Source organism: Plectropomus leopardus, chromosome 16 (genome assembly GCF_008729295.1).
Source record: "Plectropomus leopardus isolate mb chromosome 16, YSFRI_Pleo_2.0, whole genome shotgun sequence".
Lineage (NCBI taxonomy): Eukaryota > Metazoa > Chordata > Actinopteri > Perciformes > Serranidae > Plectropomus > Plectropomus leopardus.
Window position 1 is genome coordinate 19,234,349 of NC_056478.1, and position 15,004 is coordinate 19,249,352.

The window sequence follows — 15,004 nt, forward strand, 5'->3', positions numbered from 1 at the left end:
TTCATCCTGCTATTTATAGATCTGGATTGTTTTGGTACCAGTTGCAGAGTTTCGGAGATGTCTGCCTTTTCTCTAATATAATCGAACAAGATGACATTCGGCTTGCGGTGCTCAAAGCACTAAAATAAAGAAAAACTCAACAGCGATGTCTCTTTCCCGAAATCCTGCACAATTTCTCAAGATAATCCGCGGATCTTGTTGTGAGCACTTTCATAGGAACTATTTTCTTTCAACCAAATGTCAACCATTAACTGTATCACTACACAGAGGGAAGAGTGTATCTACTCATGACCGAGAGGCGTACGCTTTTGTCAGCATGAGATGTTAACATTAATGGCATCCTCCTCAGCTAAACTGTAACATTAGCTGACAGAGTGGTGATACATGAACTACAATATGCAGGTTTCATTCTGCACATTTGAAAGATTTGGGGAGGGGAACTTAAGGTAATAATACTCAAACTAACAACAAATGTTACTATCATTAGCAATAGTATACAGCATGTCAACATCACCAAATAATGGACATTAAAGACCTGATCACTCCTTAACACGGCAGTAACGTGTCTCCAGTTAACAACACGGAGTTATTAATAAACCCAATCAGGATACATATATAGGATACATATATACATACATGCAGTCAGGTATCTGGACCTAGCTTATTATTGTCTGTTTATGGAACAGAAGTAGCCTATGGTTAGTTAAATTTTAACATGCTGATGGAGCTCCTTTATAAGGACGCCTTTAACAGCCATACATTCATAGCCTACTTTTTTTTTTCTATCTTCGTTTTTTGGAGATAAAAACATAATTTTCTCAAGTTTTCGAGATAACAGAACTGTGTTTTGAAAAAATAGGCACGGTGAGGTCCCGAGCCATCAAGTTAGCTCAACAGACAGCTGTTGTAACATTAACATTTGTGTTGTAATATTCACTCATTCATTCATTTAAAAATATTTTTGAATAGAAAGCATAAAAGCACAAAATAATCAGCTTATCTAGCCTACATTAGTGTCCAGGGCGTTATCAGTCACCATGGCATGACATGTCACATCTGATGGAAATCTCATTTAATCTGTTATCTCTTTTTTGAAGTTATCTCGGTAAAAACAATAAACAAAAAATAAACAAAAAAAAAAATTAACCTGAGATAATGGAGGGAAAAAAAGTATGATTGTATGGCAGTGGAGGGCTTCCATACCACGCACTCCCTCAGTGGTTTATCAATTAACACAAAGAAATGTCCGAAGTCTGAAAAAAGTCTGCTATAAGTCTCAATTTTAGGGGAGAAAGAGCCTATGAAGAGTCAACAAAATCAAAGTGACAAAAAAATTAAAATAAGTAAACAAAGTTGTATCAATTTATTTGCATGTAAAATTAGTCAGGCTAGACTGGGGTGGCCCTCGACACGCCGCCGCTGCAGACCTGCTCTGTCCACCCTCCTCTGCCCAACACAGGATGAAACTTTATCTGCACTCTCTCAAGAAGATATTGTCAAAGCCTTTCTCTCTGGCTGCTGGAAGTGTTTTCATGCACTGATTGTATCAGCATCAAGAACAGCAGCAGGGGCGTTGTGCATGACATTGTTTATGACACTAAGATCTTGTCCTTGTTTTTCTTGTATTTTTAGAAAACCTCTCGTGCTGCTCAAACATGGAAAGCACCCCGGACCAAACAGCTGATCTGTTCTCTGCTCAGAATCAAAGCTTCATGTTCAACGTGACGGCTGCTAACAGCTCTGATTACACACATATTATGTCGCCGGAGATAAACAAAACCATCAACTTGCTTATGATAATCGTCCTGCTCGTCACCATGGTTTCACTAGGATGCACTATGGAGATCTCCAAGATCAAGGTGACTCCAGGTGTCCGTACATCTGTTTAAATACATTATCCATGTTAATAATGAAACGATTTCTGCACTGAAACATTGTTTTGCTTTTTCCCCAGAGTCACATGGTGAAACCTAAGGGGGTGCTGATAGCAGTGCTGGCTCAGTATGGTGTCATGCCTCTTACAGCCTTTTGCTTAGCCAAGGTTGCCATTCCTGTTTTTTTACAATAATAAACAATTTTTTTACAATTAAAAAAAAGCACATGAGGCCTCCTGCTGACTACATGAATGCATGTCATTATACCGTTTTTAACCATATTAATGCTTTTGAATATATTTGTCCTGATCTACACATTTTACAAGCAAAGTTTTTTATTTGTGTGTTTACCAAATTTAGTTGTGTTTTTTTGTTTGTTTTGGGTTTTTTTTGTGGCGGACCACAAGAGGCATGGAAAGAGTAATAAAAAACACTTAATTAATCAATAACTAATTGTCCAATTGAAATAGACATACTCTATATGATTTTTTCAAATAAATTCTTTTAATGAACAGCCTACTATTATGGTATTATTTTGTTGTCTTGAGATCTCAAGAAAATTATCGGAAGGAAAGGATCTATGAATGTATGGCCGCTTTGGGCTTCCGTAACTTTTAGATATTGTTCTCAGAAATATACATTGGCAACAGAGTCAGACACACAAACAAATATTGTTTCCATTCCTGATGGTTTTCTGCTGTAGGCGTTTCAGCTGACGGAAATAACGGCTGTGGTGGTCCTGATCTGCGGCTGCTGTCCTGGAGGAAGCCTCTCCAACCTACTGTCCCTGGCTCTGCAGGGAGACATGAACCTCAGGTACGTACACACACACACACACACACACACACACACACTCACACACCTGTTTGATGTCACTTATCTGAATTAGGCTCCAAAAATATAAAACTGTACTTATTTCTGTTTTGTCCAATGTATCTCCTTTAATTGAGAAATCCCAGTACGGTATTAGGAAACCTAAAGTATCTAAATGGCTGCAAAATATATTGCGATTTTGGTGAATTGACCCTTTGAGTTAAGGTTCAGCGACCTCTGCCCACGTGCTGGCGCTTGTTTTCATGTATCTGTAATAGCACAACATAGATGATGTTGTGCCAGCTAGAGAATGTCCCCTGATGTAATTACAATTGGCATATTTCCTGTTATTATCAGAGTTGAACGAACCTGCAGGGCATCACCAGTCTGATCATAAAACTATGATATTATCGTAATAAGGCAAACCCCTTTACTTTCAACTGCTGGTCCATTCAGCCCATCAGGTACAGTACCTGTTTATTCAGGACTAGGTGTGCAGTTTATGCTCATGACGTTCCTTCTCTGTCTGATGTCTTTTATCTTATCTGGCTTATTTGAACTCTTCTGTGAGGACAGTTTGAGACATTAATGGAGGCACTGGTGAGCGAAACAACACTGACCAAACAGCATCCTAAATATAACGACACATATTTTGTAATTTGTTAACATGCTTGGATTAGAGGGGCTAATTCCTGGAGCCAGCAAAAAATGTCACTTACTGTATAAGCCAGTAATTTTTGTGGTGATGAAGATCTGCCGCTGACAAATCAGAATATTTTATATTTCCGGGTGTAAAGCTCCGTGTCCATTATTCTTTCACAGGTTAACTGTGGCATGTTGTTAAACAGTTATTGTCATGTAAAAGAACCACGTGAGAACAATAAACTTTTCAAAAACTGCCTCTTATGCAACTCAGAAAATAGTCAACCTGCAATTAATAAGTCTGAAGTCCCAGCTGCGCCCCCTGGTGGCTACAATCTGCACTCCAACTCACACATTAAACATTCAACTGTCAAGTGTGCTGCAATGTGACAAAAACATACAACTATGACCTTGAAATATTCACCCTTAACGTGCTCAAAAGATGACGACCTTGACATGGTGCACAGAGAGAAAGTTCATCATTAAAGGGTCGGCAGAAAATAAAATCAGGATACACAAATATCCACAGACCTTTATCACAGCAGACAATTAATAAAATTAGTTTCACCTGCGTTTTTCCCATCATGACGTATCCAAACGTCTGCTGGGAAAAGGGTCCACTGAACGCTGTTGGATTGGTTCAAACAAAAAACGGATCTGGGGAATAAAGTGTCGTGTTGATGGGAATAAATAGCGTTAGTCGATTCACGTGTGAAAGGAAATAAAGTATTTGAAAATTGGGCAAATGTAACTAATACTGCATTTCTTGGCAGTCTGACTGACAGTTACTGCAGTATCTGGCTTTGGATCTGTCATTTCTGTATGTGGCACTTGTTTAGCAGCCAACAGTTGTGTTTGCAGGATGCTGAGGGAGTAAGAGGTTACCGCCCCCCGTGTGCTTCCCCTCAGCATCGTGATGACGACTTGCTCCACGGTGCTGGCTTTCGGCATGATGCCCCTGCTGCTCTACCTCTACTGTCGGGGCTTCGACCTGCAGAACTCGGTGCCCTACGTCGAAATCACGCTATCACTGGTCATGATTCTTATACCCTGCGGCACCGGCATCCTCATCAACCACTACAGGCCGCAGTACTCCAAAATGATCACAAAGGTGAGCGCAAACACACAGGGGTCAGAGGGTCACAGTAATAGTTGATTAATGGTTTGTAAAAATACAATACAATATTAGCAGCAGTTTTGATGACTGATTTATGCCAAAGTTGTGCAGGTTCCAGCTTCTAAAATGTGAGGATTTACTAATTTTGTCAGGTAATCATAAACTGAATATCTTTTGGAGTGTTGGTCAACACGGACTTTGTGTCATTTTAATCAGTGGTGGAAGTATTTAGACCCTTTATTTAAGTACAAGTACTAATACCACACGGTAATAATACTGTGTTACAAGTTCAAGTCCTGCAATGAAAATTTTTACTAAATTTTTTAAAAGTAAGTAAGTATATTCAGGAAAAAGGGGTACTTAAAGTATTAAAAGTAAAGGTTCCCACTGCAGAAAAAAAACAAGCACACAAACACCCCAAAAACTCAGAATTATAAACAACAAAATAAGCACTCCCAAAACTCAAAATAAAAACAAAACAAAAAACACCCAAACCATTTTGTGATTTACAATAAAAAAGAAAAAATAGTGCCAGTGGAGGATCACCCGCACCCCCTGATGAAGGTCCTAGCTGAGCTGAGAAAATCCTAAAACTGTGTCTGGCTCCTGTGGCCCCCAAGCAAAGCCAGTTGAGTATTCCTGATATAGGCTTCATCAGACAATACTCGAGGAAAATACAAATATAAAATATCACACTTTCTTGTAAATAATACTATAGAAACTTAACAGAAGGCGTAGTAAATCTGATTTGTCTCCCGTCCTGCTGTTCTCAGGTCGGCCTCATTTTCATGATGATGGGCATTGTGGCGATCGGGATCATTGCCAGCATCGGGATCAGAGACACCCTCCTCACGGTGCTGGCTCCTCCACTCATGGCCGTCGCCGCTCTCATGCCCTTCATAGGCTACGTCTTCGGATACATCATCTCCTGGCTCTTCGGACTCAGCCAGCGGTGGGTTAACTGGTAAAAAACTGGAGCTCTGGTGGATGTAGTGACAGGAAGTATGTCAGGGAATGGATGTATTAATGAATCGGTCCACCCCACCCTTCAGGGAGCGGAGGACTGTTTCCATGGAAACAGGCTGTCAGAACGCCCAGCTGTGCACCACCATCCTGAAGCTGGCCTTTCCCCCGGCCCTGATCGGCCCCCTGTTCCTCTTCCCCATGGTGTACGTGCTGCTGCAGCTGATGGAGGCGGGGGTGCTGATCGTGCTGTTCAGGTGTCACCAGTGGTTCACACTCAAGCAGAAAGGTGAGACTGACACCAGGAGCCACAAAACACCTCAAGTTTTCTCCTCAAGTATGACACTTAAGGCTTAATTCCTCCTTAGCTGAGGGACGTAACGCTGTGGAACCTAAGCTCACTATTTCGATAAATAAATTAAGCCGCCGAGCAGCAAAAGAAGAACTAACCCAAGAAATTAGTAAGTAATTAATAACAAAAAAGTACAAGAACATTACCTGAATATTAAAAAAAAGACCTGGAAAATACACGCTAAAACATTTTTAGAATTTTCATTTTAAATAGCCTATGTAATTATGACATATGGTTTCTATCTAGCTTGCTTATATTTTTCTGACATTTTCCCCAGCTTTTTAAAAATATTTTTCTAAATCTATTCATTTTTTATTTCGCAATTTTTGTAACATTTCTAACCATGTTGCTTGTTGTCATTTTCCCCATGTTTTTAAACAAAAATTGGAACCAAATCAAAGGCTGAAAGTCTTTAAGCAGCACAAAAAAGGGGTGTTGCTCCAGGTTTTAAAGGGTTAAGGGTGTTGTGAGAATCAACTTGTCAGATTTTACAATGTAGAATCACTTTAAATGTTTCCTTTAGTTAAGAAAAACATTAAGGCATTTACGGCATTAATGGTGATTTTACAATGGTAAGTTTTACAGTTTCGATAGTAACCATTGGGCTAAATGTCCAAAAAATCTTACCAGGGTTATCTATGGTCCCAAAAATGCATCTTTTACATCTGTTTGAGAAATATTTGTCCCAAAATGAGCGTTTCCAGCTGTGGGCTTCAGGGACAAGAGGCCAGAAATAAAGCCATTGCTTAAAAGACAGAAAAAGAAAAAAGAAAAAGTTCATCAGAGGGCATGTACATTTCTTAAACATACGGAAGTTAAATTTGTTGCCGCTCTCCCATGAAGCCCCGCTCTGTGGAGCGACTGGTATGACTGGTGCTTTCAGCTCCTTCAGGATTGTCTTTGTCCTTCTTCTCTGGTCCATTAGTTTTAGTTAGGCCCTCTCTTTGCAGGTTTGTTGCGGTGCTATAGTTTTGAAAAATGTTTTAATAACAGATGTAATGGTGCTCACGGGGACGTTCAAAGTGTATCAGATTTTTTTTTTAGATCCCAAACCCGATCTGTACTTTTCCAAAACTGGCCTGTTAGGAGAGCTCCTTGCTCTGTGGTGCTGCAGACTCAGAACAGGTGTGTGTGAGCTGAGATCATGTGACTCTGTGAGTGCACACAGGTGCAGTTTATTTAAGTAATTATGTGACTTTTGAAGGTAGATGCTGACACGGGGTCTTATTTAGGAGGTTCATTGCACACACCACTCTTCAGTTCATCATTTGTAGCTATTTCTTGTAGGTCCGTCCCAAAAAGAAAATCCATCTAAATCAAAGGGTTGCAATACAAAAATAACTGAATTAAGGCCGAGGGAGATGAATCTTTCTGCATGATGCTGAGGCTTGTACCCTCGACTGTGATATTTAGTCACATTTAGAGCGCTGGTTATCAGGATGACGCAATCCAACGTTGCTTTGAACAAAACATCATTTTGATCCAGATCAAATTATTTTAAAAACTGGGCCATTAGGAGCACCACTGTATAACTGCAGTTATTCTGTTTGATTCCAGCTGCCACATGTTAGTAGAGGCCAGGGTCCTGCCACAGTTACAGAAATGTGATATACATGCATTTCTGCGCTGGAATGTGAGACTGATTATCTCTGATTTGGTTGCAACTTAAAGCTTCGTTTCATTGAATGTTTTGCATTTGCCATCTGCTCGTCTGTCTGACCTACAGTGACGTACCAGCCAACTACCGCTGCTGAAGGAGGCCTGTGAGGGGACTGTGTGAGGATGGATCTCACTTTTTATTTCCTAACACTGTAATGTGGATTACTGTGGATCAAAGAGCCTCCAGCCTGGTGCAGTTCCCGAAACAAGCTCCAACCTAAACACATGTCCACCTGCACAACAGCAGTTTTGAGCCACATCATTTTTGAGAATATTTATGTCTATCCTAAATTGTAAATTAACAACTTTGTCGATGTTTTGTCATAAAGCTCAGATGAACACAGGTTAATGATTTAGTTAAAATTGTTTTATTAAGTCCACTGTCTTCCTACACCATACAAACGTCCATCATATTTTTCACTGAAAATAAAATCCTTACGTACAAAAATGTTGCTTTTTTTTTTCCTCTTTGAATTCGTCTACACGTTCATTTAAACCACAGTAACATCAGTCACAGTACAAACAAGCATTCTTGGAAATACATAATACACTGGTGTAAAACAGAACTCAGCAATGCTGTACACAAAACCCTCAACCGAAAAAAATAGAAATATAAAATAATTACAATGCTTAAATTAACCGTATTCTTTCTAGGTGCTGAATTAAAATGTTGACCTTATCCTCAAAGAATTACATATCCTAACAAAATAAAAGTCGGTCAACTGCAAGAAAAGATCCAAGACATTAGCAGTTAATTCACTGTACAGCTGATTTCCTGCTGGAACAATGTGCGTAAGTGTACAGGGATCTTAAAACTGCCAATGCCAGTTTTAACGGTGGATTTTGAGCTTTAAGCAAAAATATTTTCACAACTGAAAAAGATTCTAAGTTTCGATCAAACCAAAAATACATGCAAGCATCCTCGTGTATATATATTTTACACACACCAGCTGTGGTAGGTACAGTAGGTAAGAAAATACGGGGCAAAGATGATGTGAGAAGATTTTGGGGGAAAAAATGAGCGAGAAAGACGGTAATGTGGAAATCTCTTAAATTTCCTCTGACTGACGAGCAAAAACGAGCAAAAGTATTACAAAAAAAAAGTAAAGAAAGTGGTCACAGGACTCATCAAAAGCATCCTAGTGCGGCTGAAAAATACAAATTCCCTCTTCAAAGTTTTTCAAAGTGTCGAAAAAACTAATTTTACCCGGTAACAGTGTAACTTGATGCTGGTTGACTTGGGCATTGGAGTGATTTTGTGAGAGGAAACGGTGCGGCGGTAGAGGACCTGCAGCATGTTCGGTGCAGAGCGATGGATGAGTCACTGGGTGTAAACCAATGGAATTAAGTTGAAGGGTAATGAGAGGGATACGGACAGCATCAGTGTGTAACAAGTGTCTTCTGTAGTTTAACAATGACAATAAAATATCTGAATATCACTGTTCCTGTCTGATATTGTATCCGTGTTTTAAATGTGAAGAACTTGATCGTCCTGACAATCCAGACAGAAAAAACAAACTTTACTCGAGAAAATCTCTCGTCTCTTTCAGAGGGAGCTCCAGTGTGCCAACTCCTCCACGCTGATTCTGAATCAAATTTTCTCACCTGTTGATTCCCGTTAAACCGAAACGCAGCGTTTAGCGCTGGCTGTCAGTGGAAGGAGAGCGAGAGCGGGAGCGTGAACGAGAGCGTGAGCGGGAGACAGAGGCTCTCTGTGCCGGTGGAGGGGAGGGAGGGGTGGCAGACTTACTCGTCTTGGACGATCGTTTAGCGGGCTCCTTAGATTTGGCGGTTGGGGAGGAGGTGCCACCGGCGGGGGAGCCACTGTGGGAGCGTGAGCGGTTGTGGGCCTTGTGGGCGGGGCTGCGGGAGCGTCTGGGGGAGCGAGATGGAGAGCGACCGCGAGAACGGGACCGTGAACGAGAGGAGCTTTCAGACCGGGAACGACTTCTCGACCTGGGAAAAGATAAAAGAGAGAAAGAAAAATATTGAGATAAATTAAACGTCATTTTGTATATTAAGTCTTTTTTTTTTTCTTTCTTAGTTACCGTTAATGAGTGTCTACCTTTCAAAAGTCAAATGAACCCAAAATCATCCCTAATATTGACCTCAAACTTAGCTCTGACACACACTCCTTCCATTTAGTTTGATAAAATGTTCTTCATACAGCCATCTAAGATGAGCGCTGACCTGTCAGCGCTGGATGAAGTTATTTTGGATAGTAGCGTGAAATATGAGTGGAAAGTGGAAGCCACGATCTGTGTGCAACCAATCATGGGTGACCAGCAGCTCACCTCTTCCTGGCTGCCTCAATGAGCTTGATTTTTCTGCCATTGATTTCCTTTCCTGACAGCTTTTCCATGGCGTTTTTCAGATCACTGCCAGAAGCAAACTCAACAACTCTGTAAAGACATCATGAGATAATCATCGTTACGGCCTTTTGTTTCATGCCTCACGCGCTGTGATATTCATTATGCTGCTGACGCGCACAGAGATGATGGTCTTACCCTTCGTTGAGCTTGGGCCGATGTGCGTCTGCAAATGTCACCTCTCCAGCTTGTCTCATGAAATCTTTCAGGTCCTACACATGTTAAACACCAGTCAACTTACGGAGAGGCTCGGGACACAAGCACAGCCTGAGACATAAAAACTGATTTACCGAAAAAAAAAAGAGATGGTTAGATTGTCTGAGAAGACTACACAGGCTACTGCAGAAAAGGACGATGAGTCCAAGAATCTCCGAGTCTGTTTAATCAGTTTATTTTTCTTAAAGAGTGTGTGTTTGATATAAAAACAAAACAAAAAAAAATTACAATATTTTGGAAAAGATATAATGTGTGCCAATTTAGATCAACCAATTTTCAATTGCTCTTCAGTAGACAGTCAAAAGTGTTTAGAAATCTTTGAGATTCTTAGACTCATTGCTACAGAGACATGAACACCATCTGCATGACTGAACTGCAGTGGCGCCACTTGGGCAGCCTTTGGCACCAAGAGCCCCGTTTTCCCTACCAAGAAGGGCACAGGGCTCCACGCCGGGACCGCCCCTGTCTCGGCACCCTGCCTCAGTAAAGAGAGTGAACAGGGTGGAAGAGAGGAAACTACTACCTGAGAGCGAAACCCTTTGTGGTGGGCCGCAGGCTCTCCGAGCCCACCATAACCTCGGGATAACAGCAGATTTTATCCATGGGCACCTGGGAGGAATTCACACTCTCTCTCTCTCTCGCGATGTGCGGGAACACCAGAGGGGGGAAGGGAGGGGGGATATCGATCGACCGAAGCCCCTCAAATTAACGAACCATCGATCAATACGCCACCACCATCACCATCGACTCTCGCTCTTTCCTCTCCTTTCTTTCTGCCAACTCTCTGTTTCCTCTCTCTCGCTCTCAGCCACACACCAGGCGCCCCCCTGCCTTCAACAGGGGGCGTTGCGAGCGAGTGAAGGGGCCGCCAGCGCCTCTAGTGTGGAGCGAGCGCTCACATGACCAGCAGGCGTCAACTAGGAGTAGGACAGACTGGCTGACACCACAGGCTCAACCCAGACAGAAGGACCCAGAAGGGGTTAACTCCACCATAAGCGAGCTCTTCCATATGACACAACAGTCAGGCTGGCAAATAAAGGGGTGAAGAATTGGTTAAAATTTGAAAAAAAGGAACAAATGAAGTGTTTTCTTGTTGTTACTGCTTATTGATTCATTACTTAACTGCATGAGATGCAGATTTAATTGAGTGCTCATTGATAAAAGAACAATTTGGGTCTTATCACAATGAAATAGATTGTTAAAACATGAAATAATAAATTAATTAATAATTAATAATTACTGGTTTGACTGCAGAGACTGAATGTTCTTTAGCAGCATTGAAATTCTACACGTGTGTATTGTTGGAGGCAGACTGTTGGAGGTGATAACATTTGTGGTGTTGCAGCTTGTAGAGACTTGCAGTGCATAAAAAAACATGTAGCAATACTAACCTGCCAGCTGACGCGGGAGGACAAGTTCTCCACGATCAGGCGGTTCTCAGTGCGCATCGGAGGAGGGTTACGGCTGAAAAAAGGACAAAATCAAAGGCTCAATCAATTGAAAGATAACTGACTGTGGGGCTGAGACACAGGCTGCAGCACAGAGCCTAACAGATCTCATTAGCTGCTTGTCAATAGTGAGACTAATCCACGTCATGGATCTTTAAAATGCAGTAAGCACAGTTTGCATGTTAAGTAAGTCTTTCCCAGTCTGAAGGTAATTTTTTACTGTCTAATTATATTGGTTCACATAATGGAAAAAAAAAACACTTGCACAGTAGCTATTCTAGACCAGGACTGCAATAACCAAGTGATCAACCTTTCACCAGATTACTGATCCAACTGAGCTGCTGTGCATTTAATAAAATGTGTTTCTTCCTCATTTTAATGACTTAAATTACCTGCCATTATCTCACCGGCTTTTACCAAAAACCGTGGGTGGTGTGCAAACATTACCTCCGACTGTTCTGAGAGCCTCGGCCATAGCGATCAGAGAAACGTCCTCCTGCACCGCCGCCTCCTCTGCCACGGCCGCCACGCAGACGAACACGGGCGTGCTCAATAGTCACCCTGAAATTACAAAAAAAGACTAACATGAGGCCAGTTTATTCACATTTTTTCATTTACATCGTATTGATTACCAATTCCTACCTTTCATTGCACAACTCCTTGCCATCGAGCTCATAAACAGCATCTTCGGCATCTCTGGGGTCGTCAAACTCCTGCAACAGAGCGTTCACAACACTTGATATTGTTAGTGACTTTTCAGCATGTGTTATGTTCAATTCCTAAATGTATGAGAAGAGCAAAATTGAACAAAGTGCTCGCTTTGAGTAAAGTCTTTTTATTAGATCAACTGTTAAACAGATTTGTTGAAATTGGTGTTAGTGAACATCTCTCCTTTTCCACGACAATCCATTTAACTGACAGGTGTGGCGTATCGAGATAACAATTAAACAGCATCATTACTGCACAGGTGTGCCTCGGGATGGTCACAATAAAACGGTCAGTGTACGGTAAAGTGTGCGGTTTGATCGCACAGCACAATTGTGTCCCAAGTCTTTAGGGAGCGTGTCATTGGTATGCTGACTGCAGACAAGTCCATCAGAGCTGTTGTCCGTGAACTGAATGCTTATTACATGACCATAATGCGTCTCTTATGTTGTGTGTCTGAATCTGACAGTACATCCATCCTGCGTAAAAACTGCACAAAGTCTGTTATGATCACAAACTGTTGTCAGCTTAGGACCCTGGTGAGGATGACAAGCATGCAGATGAGCTTCCCTGAGACGGTTTCTGAATTTTTGTGCAGAAATAATTCAGCTGCTCAAACCAAATGTTGTCTCAACTGTGCCTAGTCTCAGATGATCTTCCAGGTGAAGACGCTAAATGTTAAGATCCTGAGCTGGTGTGGTTAAACGGGGTCTGTGACTGTGAGGCCAGTTAGACGCACCGCCAAGCTCACGGAAACGACATTGGAAATGCTTTATCATAGTGAAATACTCATTAGGTTCATAAACAACAGCTCTGGGGGACATTACTGCAGTCAACATGTCAATGGCACGCTCCCTCAAAATTTAACATCTCCTGCTGAGCAACAGATGTCATTTAAACATTATCTGCAAGCTTGAGCCCTGTTATAGACCAGGATTTATCGGCTAAATACTGCCCGATTTCAGACAATACTTTAAAACAATCACTACTTCTATTAAAAATACCTAAAAGCCTATACATAATTAACAGAAGTACTGCATACCCCCATGTTTGCATTAGAAATATTTGTTTTTTGTCATATACAAATTTCTGTTTACTCTTTTATCCAGGCTAAGTGTAGAGGTCTAATAAATTTTCACTTTTCAACCTTGAATATTGGAAATTTAAATGTCTAAAGATAGTGACAGGAGTGAATGACTCCTATTACCCAGATGCTCCTCAAAAAAGATTTTGAAGGTCTTTTGCTCCTGCAGCAATCAGATTTTTTAATAAGATAGCTGAAAAGCACTAATATACTGTATCTGACTGGACAGTCTTTAGTCTTGCAGTTTGTATTTGTTGCTGCAGCAATATGGCACCTTTTGCACATGGCATAATAATTCTTAATAGTATTTCATTTTCAGAGGCAGTTGTATGAATACTTTTTAGCATTTAACTATTATTGTGGTGGACTGTTGCACCTCTTCAGTAACTATGCCTGTTGCTATATTTATTGTTGTATGTTATGCTGTACTTAATAAAGTTTATCCTATCCTAAATACACTAAATTTCTAAAGACAAATACAGGTATAACGAACACTTATTAAACGTCTTTTCAGCGTTAAATTGCTCACTGGGCTGTGACTCTGGCTTTGTAATGTGACCATCACCAGACACACCTGTGTAGTCATGATGCTGTTTAATCAGCATCCTGATATACCACACCTGTCAGGTGGACGGATAATTTCAGACAAGGTAAAGTGCTCACTGACATGAATTTAAACACATTTTTGACCAAAATCTGAGGGGAAACACATCGTGAGAGCAGGAAAAGGCCTTGGATATAAACAATAAAAGTGTTGCGTTTACATTTTCATTCTGCATAAAGTTAAATAAAAACATATGCTGCCTTTAAACGAAGCATAAATCGCCATATGTTTGAATGTAGAGGTTGAGGACATTATTTGCGTATTTAGGCCGTTTGAACCCATTTTAACGTCGACGACTCACCACAAACCCGAAGCCTCTCTTGAGGTCGATGTCTCGGATGCGGCCGTATCCTTTGAAGAACCGCTCCACATCCTTCTCCCTGGCCGAGGGGCTCAACCGGCCGATGAAAATACGACATCCGCTCATCGTTGGTGTCGCTGGGAATGAGTATCTGCAAACGGACGTGCATACGGTGTCATTATTACGCGCTTATCCAACACAAACAATGACAAATATCGCAAACGTACTCACAAATGAAGCCAGTACATTACCTGACCGGTGTCAGTTTACCCCCCCCGAGCTAGCCTGACAACGGTGGGGCCTAGCAACCAAATTTTACCAAGCCGTGTTTCGCACTAACGTAAGCTAACGACACCGAAACACGATAGATAACGTTTATTTTTTAGCAAAACGCGAGCCGCACGTCGATGTCAGCACGTATTTTAATGGCCGTAAGCATACCTTGAAGTAGTCCTGGTGCTGTTTCCTTGAAGGCTGTCGACGGTGACCGCAAAATTCAAACAAAATGGAGCCTCTGCTGTTCAGGGAGGGCGCACGAGAGGAGGGCTCACGTGACATGTTATGGAGGGGCCTTGTGTTTTTTTCTTTTTTCAGCGCTTCTTCTGCTCATATACAGTGTAACATATATCTGTTCAGATATATTAAAATGATATATATTTTAATACAGTCTATGCTTCTTTGATTTTTCCCCCCAGCATCCTTAGTGCTACATTATCGCCATCTTCTGGATGTCATTAATTCCTGCAGTGCAAGGGACCTCGACCTTTTTTGTCTTTTATTTATTTTAACCAGTGGTGGAATGTAACTAAGTATATTTACTCAAGTACAGTACTTAAGAATGAATTCGAGGTACTTGC

At 41.2% G+C, this 15,004-nt stretch overlaps 2 protein-coding genes across 2 annotated transcripts; one reads left to right on the forward strand and one right to left on the reverse strand.

Annotated features, from left to right (window-relative positions):
- The first annotated feature begins 1,646 nt into the window (after nucleotides 1–1,646).
- On the forward strand, nucleotides 1,647–7,885 carry slc10a1 (solute carrier family 10 member 1). Its single transcript, XM_042503519.1, has 7 exons — nucleotides 1,647–1,859; nucleotides 1,955–2,041; nucleotides 2,578–2,690; nucleotides 4,239–4,440; nucleotides 5,220–5,398; nucleotides 5,499–5,698; nucleotides 7,488–7,885. Exons 1-7 carry the CDS (start codon nucleotides 1,656–1,658, stop codon nucleotides 7,526–7,528), a joined length of 1,026 nt encoding a protein of 341 aa, XP_042359453.1. The 5' UTR covers nucleotides 1,647–1,655; the 3' UTR covers nucleotides 7,529–7,885.
- srsf5b (serine and arginine rich splicing factor 5b) lies at nucleotides 7,766–14,668 on the reverse strand. Its single transcript, XM_042503518.1, has 8 exons — nucleotides 14,589–14,668; nucleotides 14,148–14,298; nucleotides 12,096–12,166; nucleotides 11,901–12,014; nucleotides 11,397–11,469; nucleotides 9,928–10,001; nucleotides 9,715–9,822; nucleotides 7,766–9,376 (listed from the first exon to the last, which is right to left on the reverse strand). Exons 2-8 carry the CDS (start codon nucleotides 14,271–14,273, stop codon nucleotides 9,058–9,060), a joined length of 885 nt encoding a protein of 294 aa, XP_042359452.1. The 5' UTR covers nucleotides 14,274–14,298; nucleotides 14,589–14,668; the 3' UTR covers nucleotides 7,766–9,057.
- Between the last annotated feature and the right edge of the window lie 336 nt (nucleotides 14,669–15,004).

Bases quoted from the DNA above. Each gene is read 5' to 3' on its own strand.
- slc10a1 (XM_042503519.1), top strand. From the start codon at position 1,656: ATGGAAAGCACCCCGGACCAAACAGCTGATCTGTTCTCTGCTCAGAAT. The intron at 2,691-4,238 runs GTACGTACACAC...GCTTCCCCTCAG, and splicing joins CAGGGAGACATGAACCTCAG to CATCGTGATGACGACTTGCT. The intron at 5,699-7,487 runs GTGAGACTGACA...TCTGACCTACAG, and splicing joins GTTCACACTCAAGCAGAAAG to TGACGTACCAGCCAACTACC.
- srsf5b (XM_042503518.1), bottom strand. From the start codon at position 14,273: ATGAGCGGATGTCGTATTTTCATCGGCCGGTTGAGCCCCTCGGCCAGG. The intron at 12,167-14,147 runs GTGAGTCGTCGA...GCTCTGTTGCAG, and splicing joins AGAGAGGCTTCGGGTTTGTG to GAGTTTGACGACCCCAGAGA. The intron at 11,470-11,900 runs GTAATGTTTGCA...TCCTTTTTTCAG, and splicing joins GGCTCTCAGAACAGTCGGAG to CCGTAACCCTCCTCCGATGC.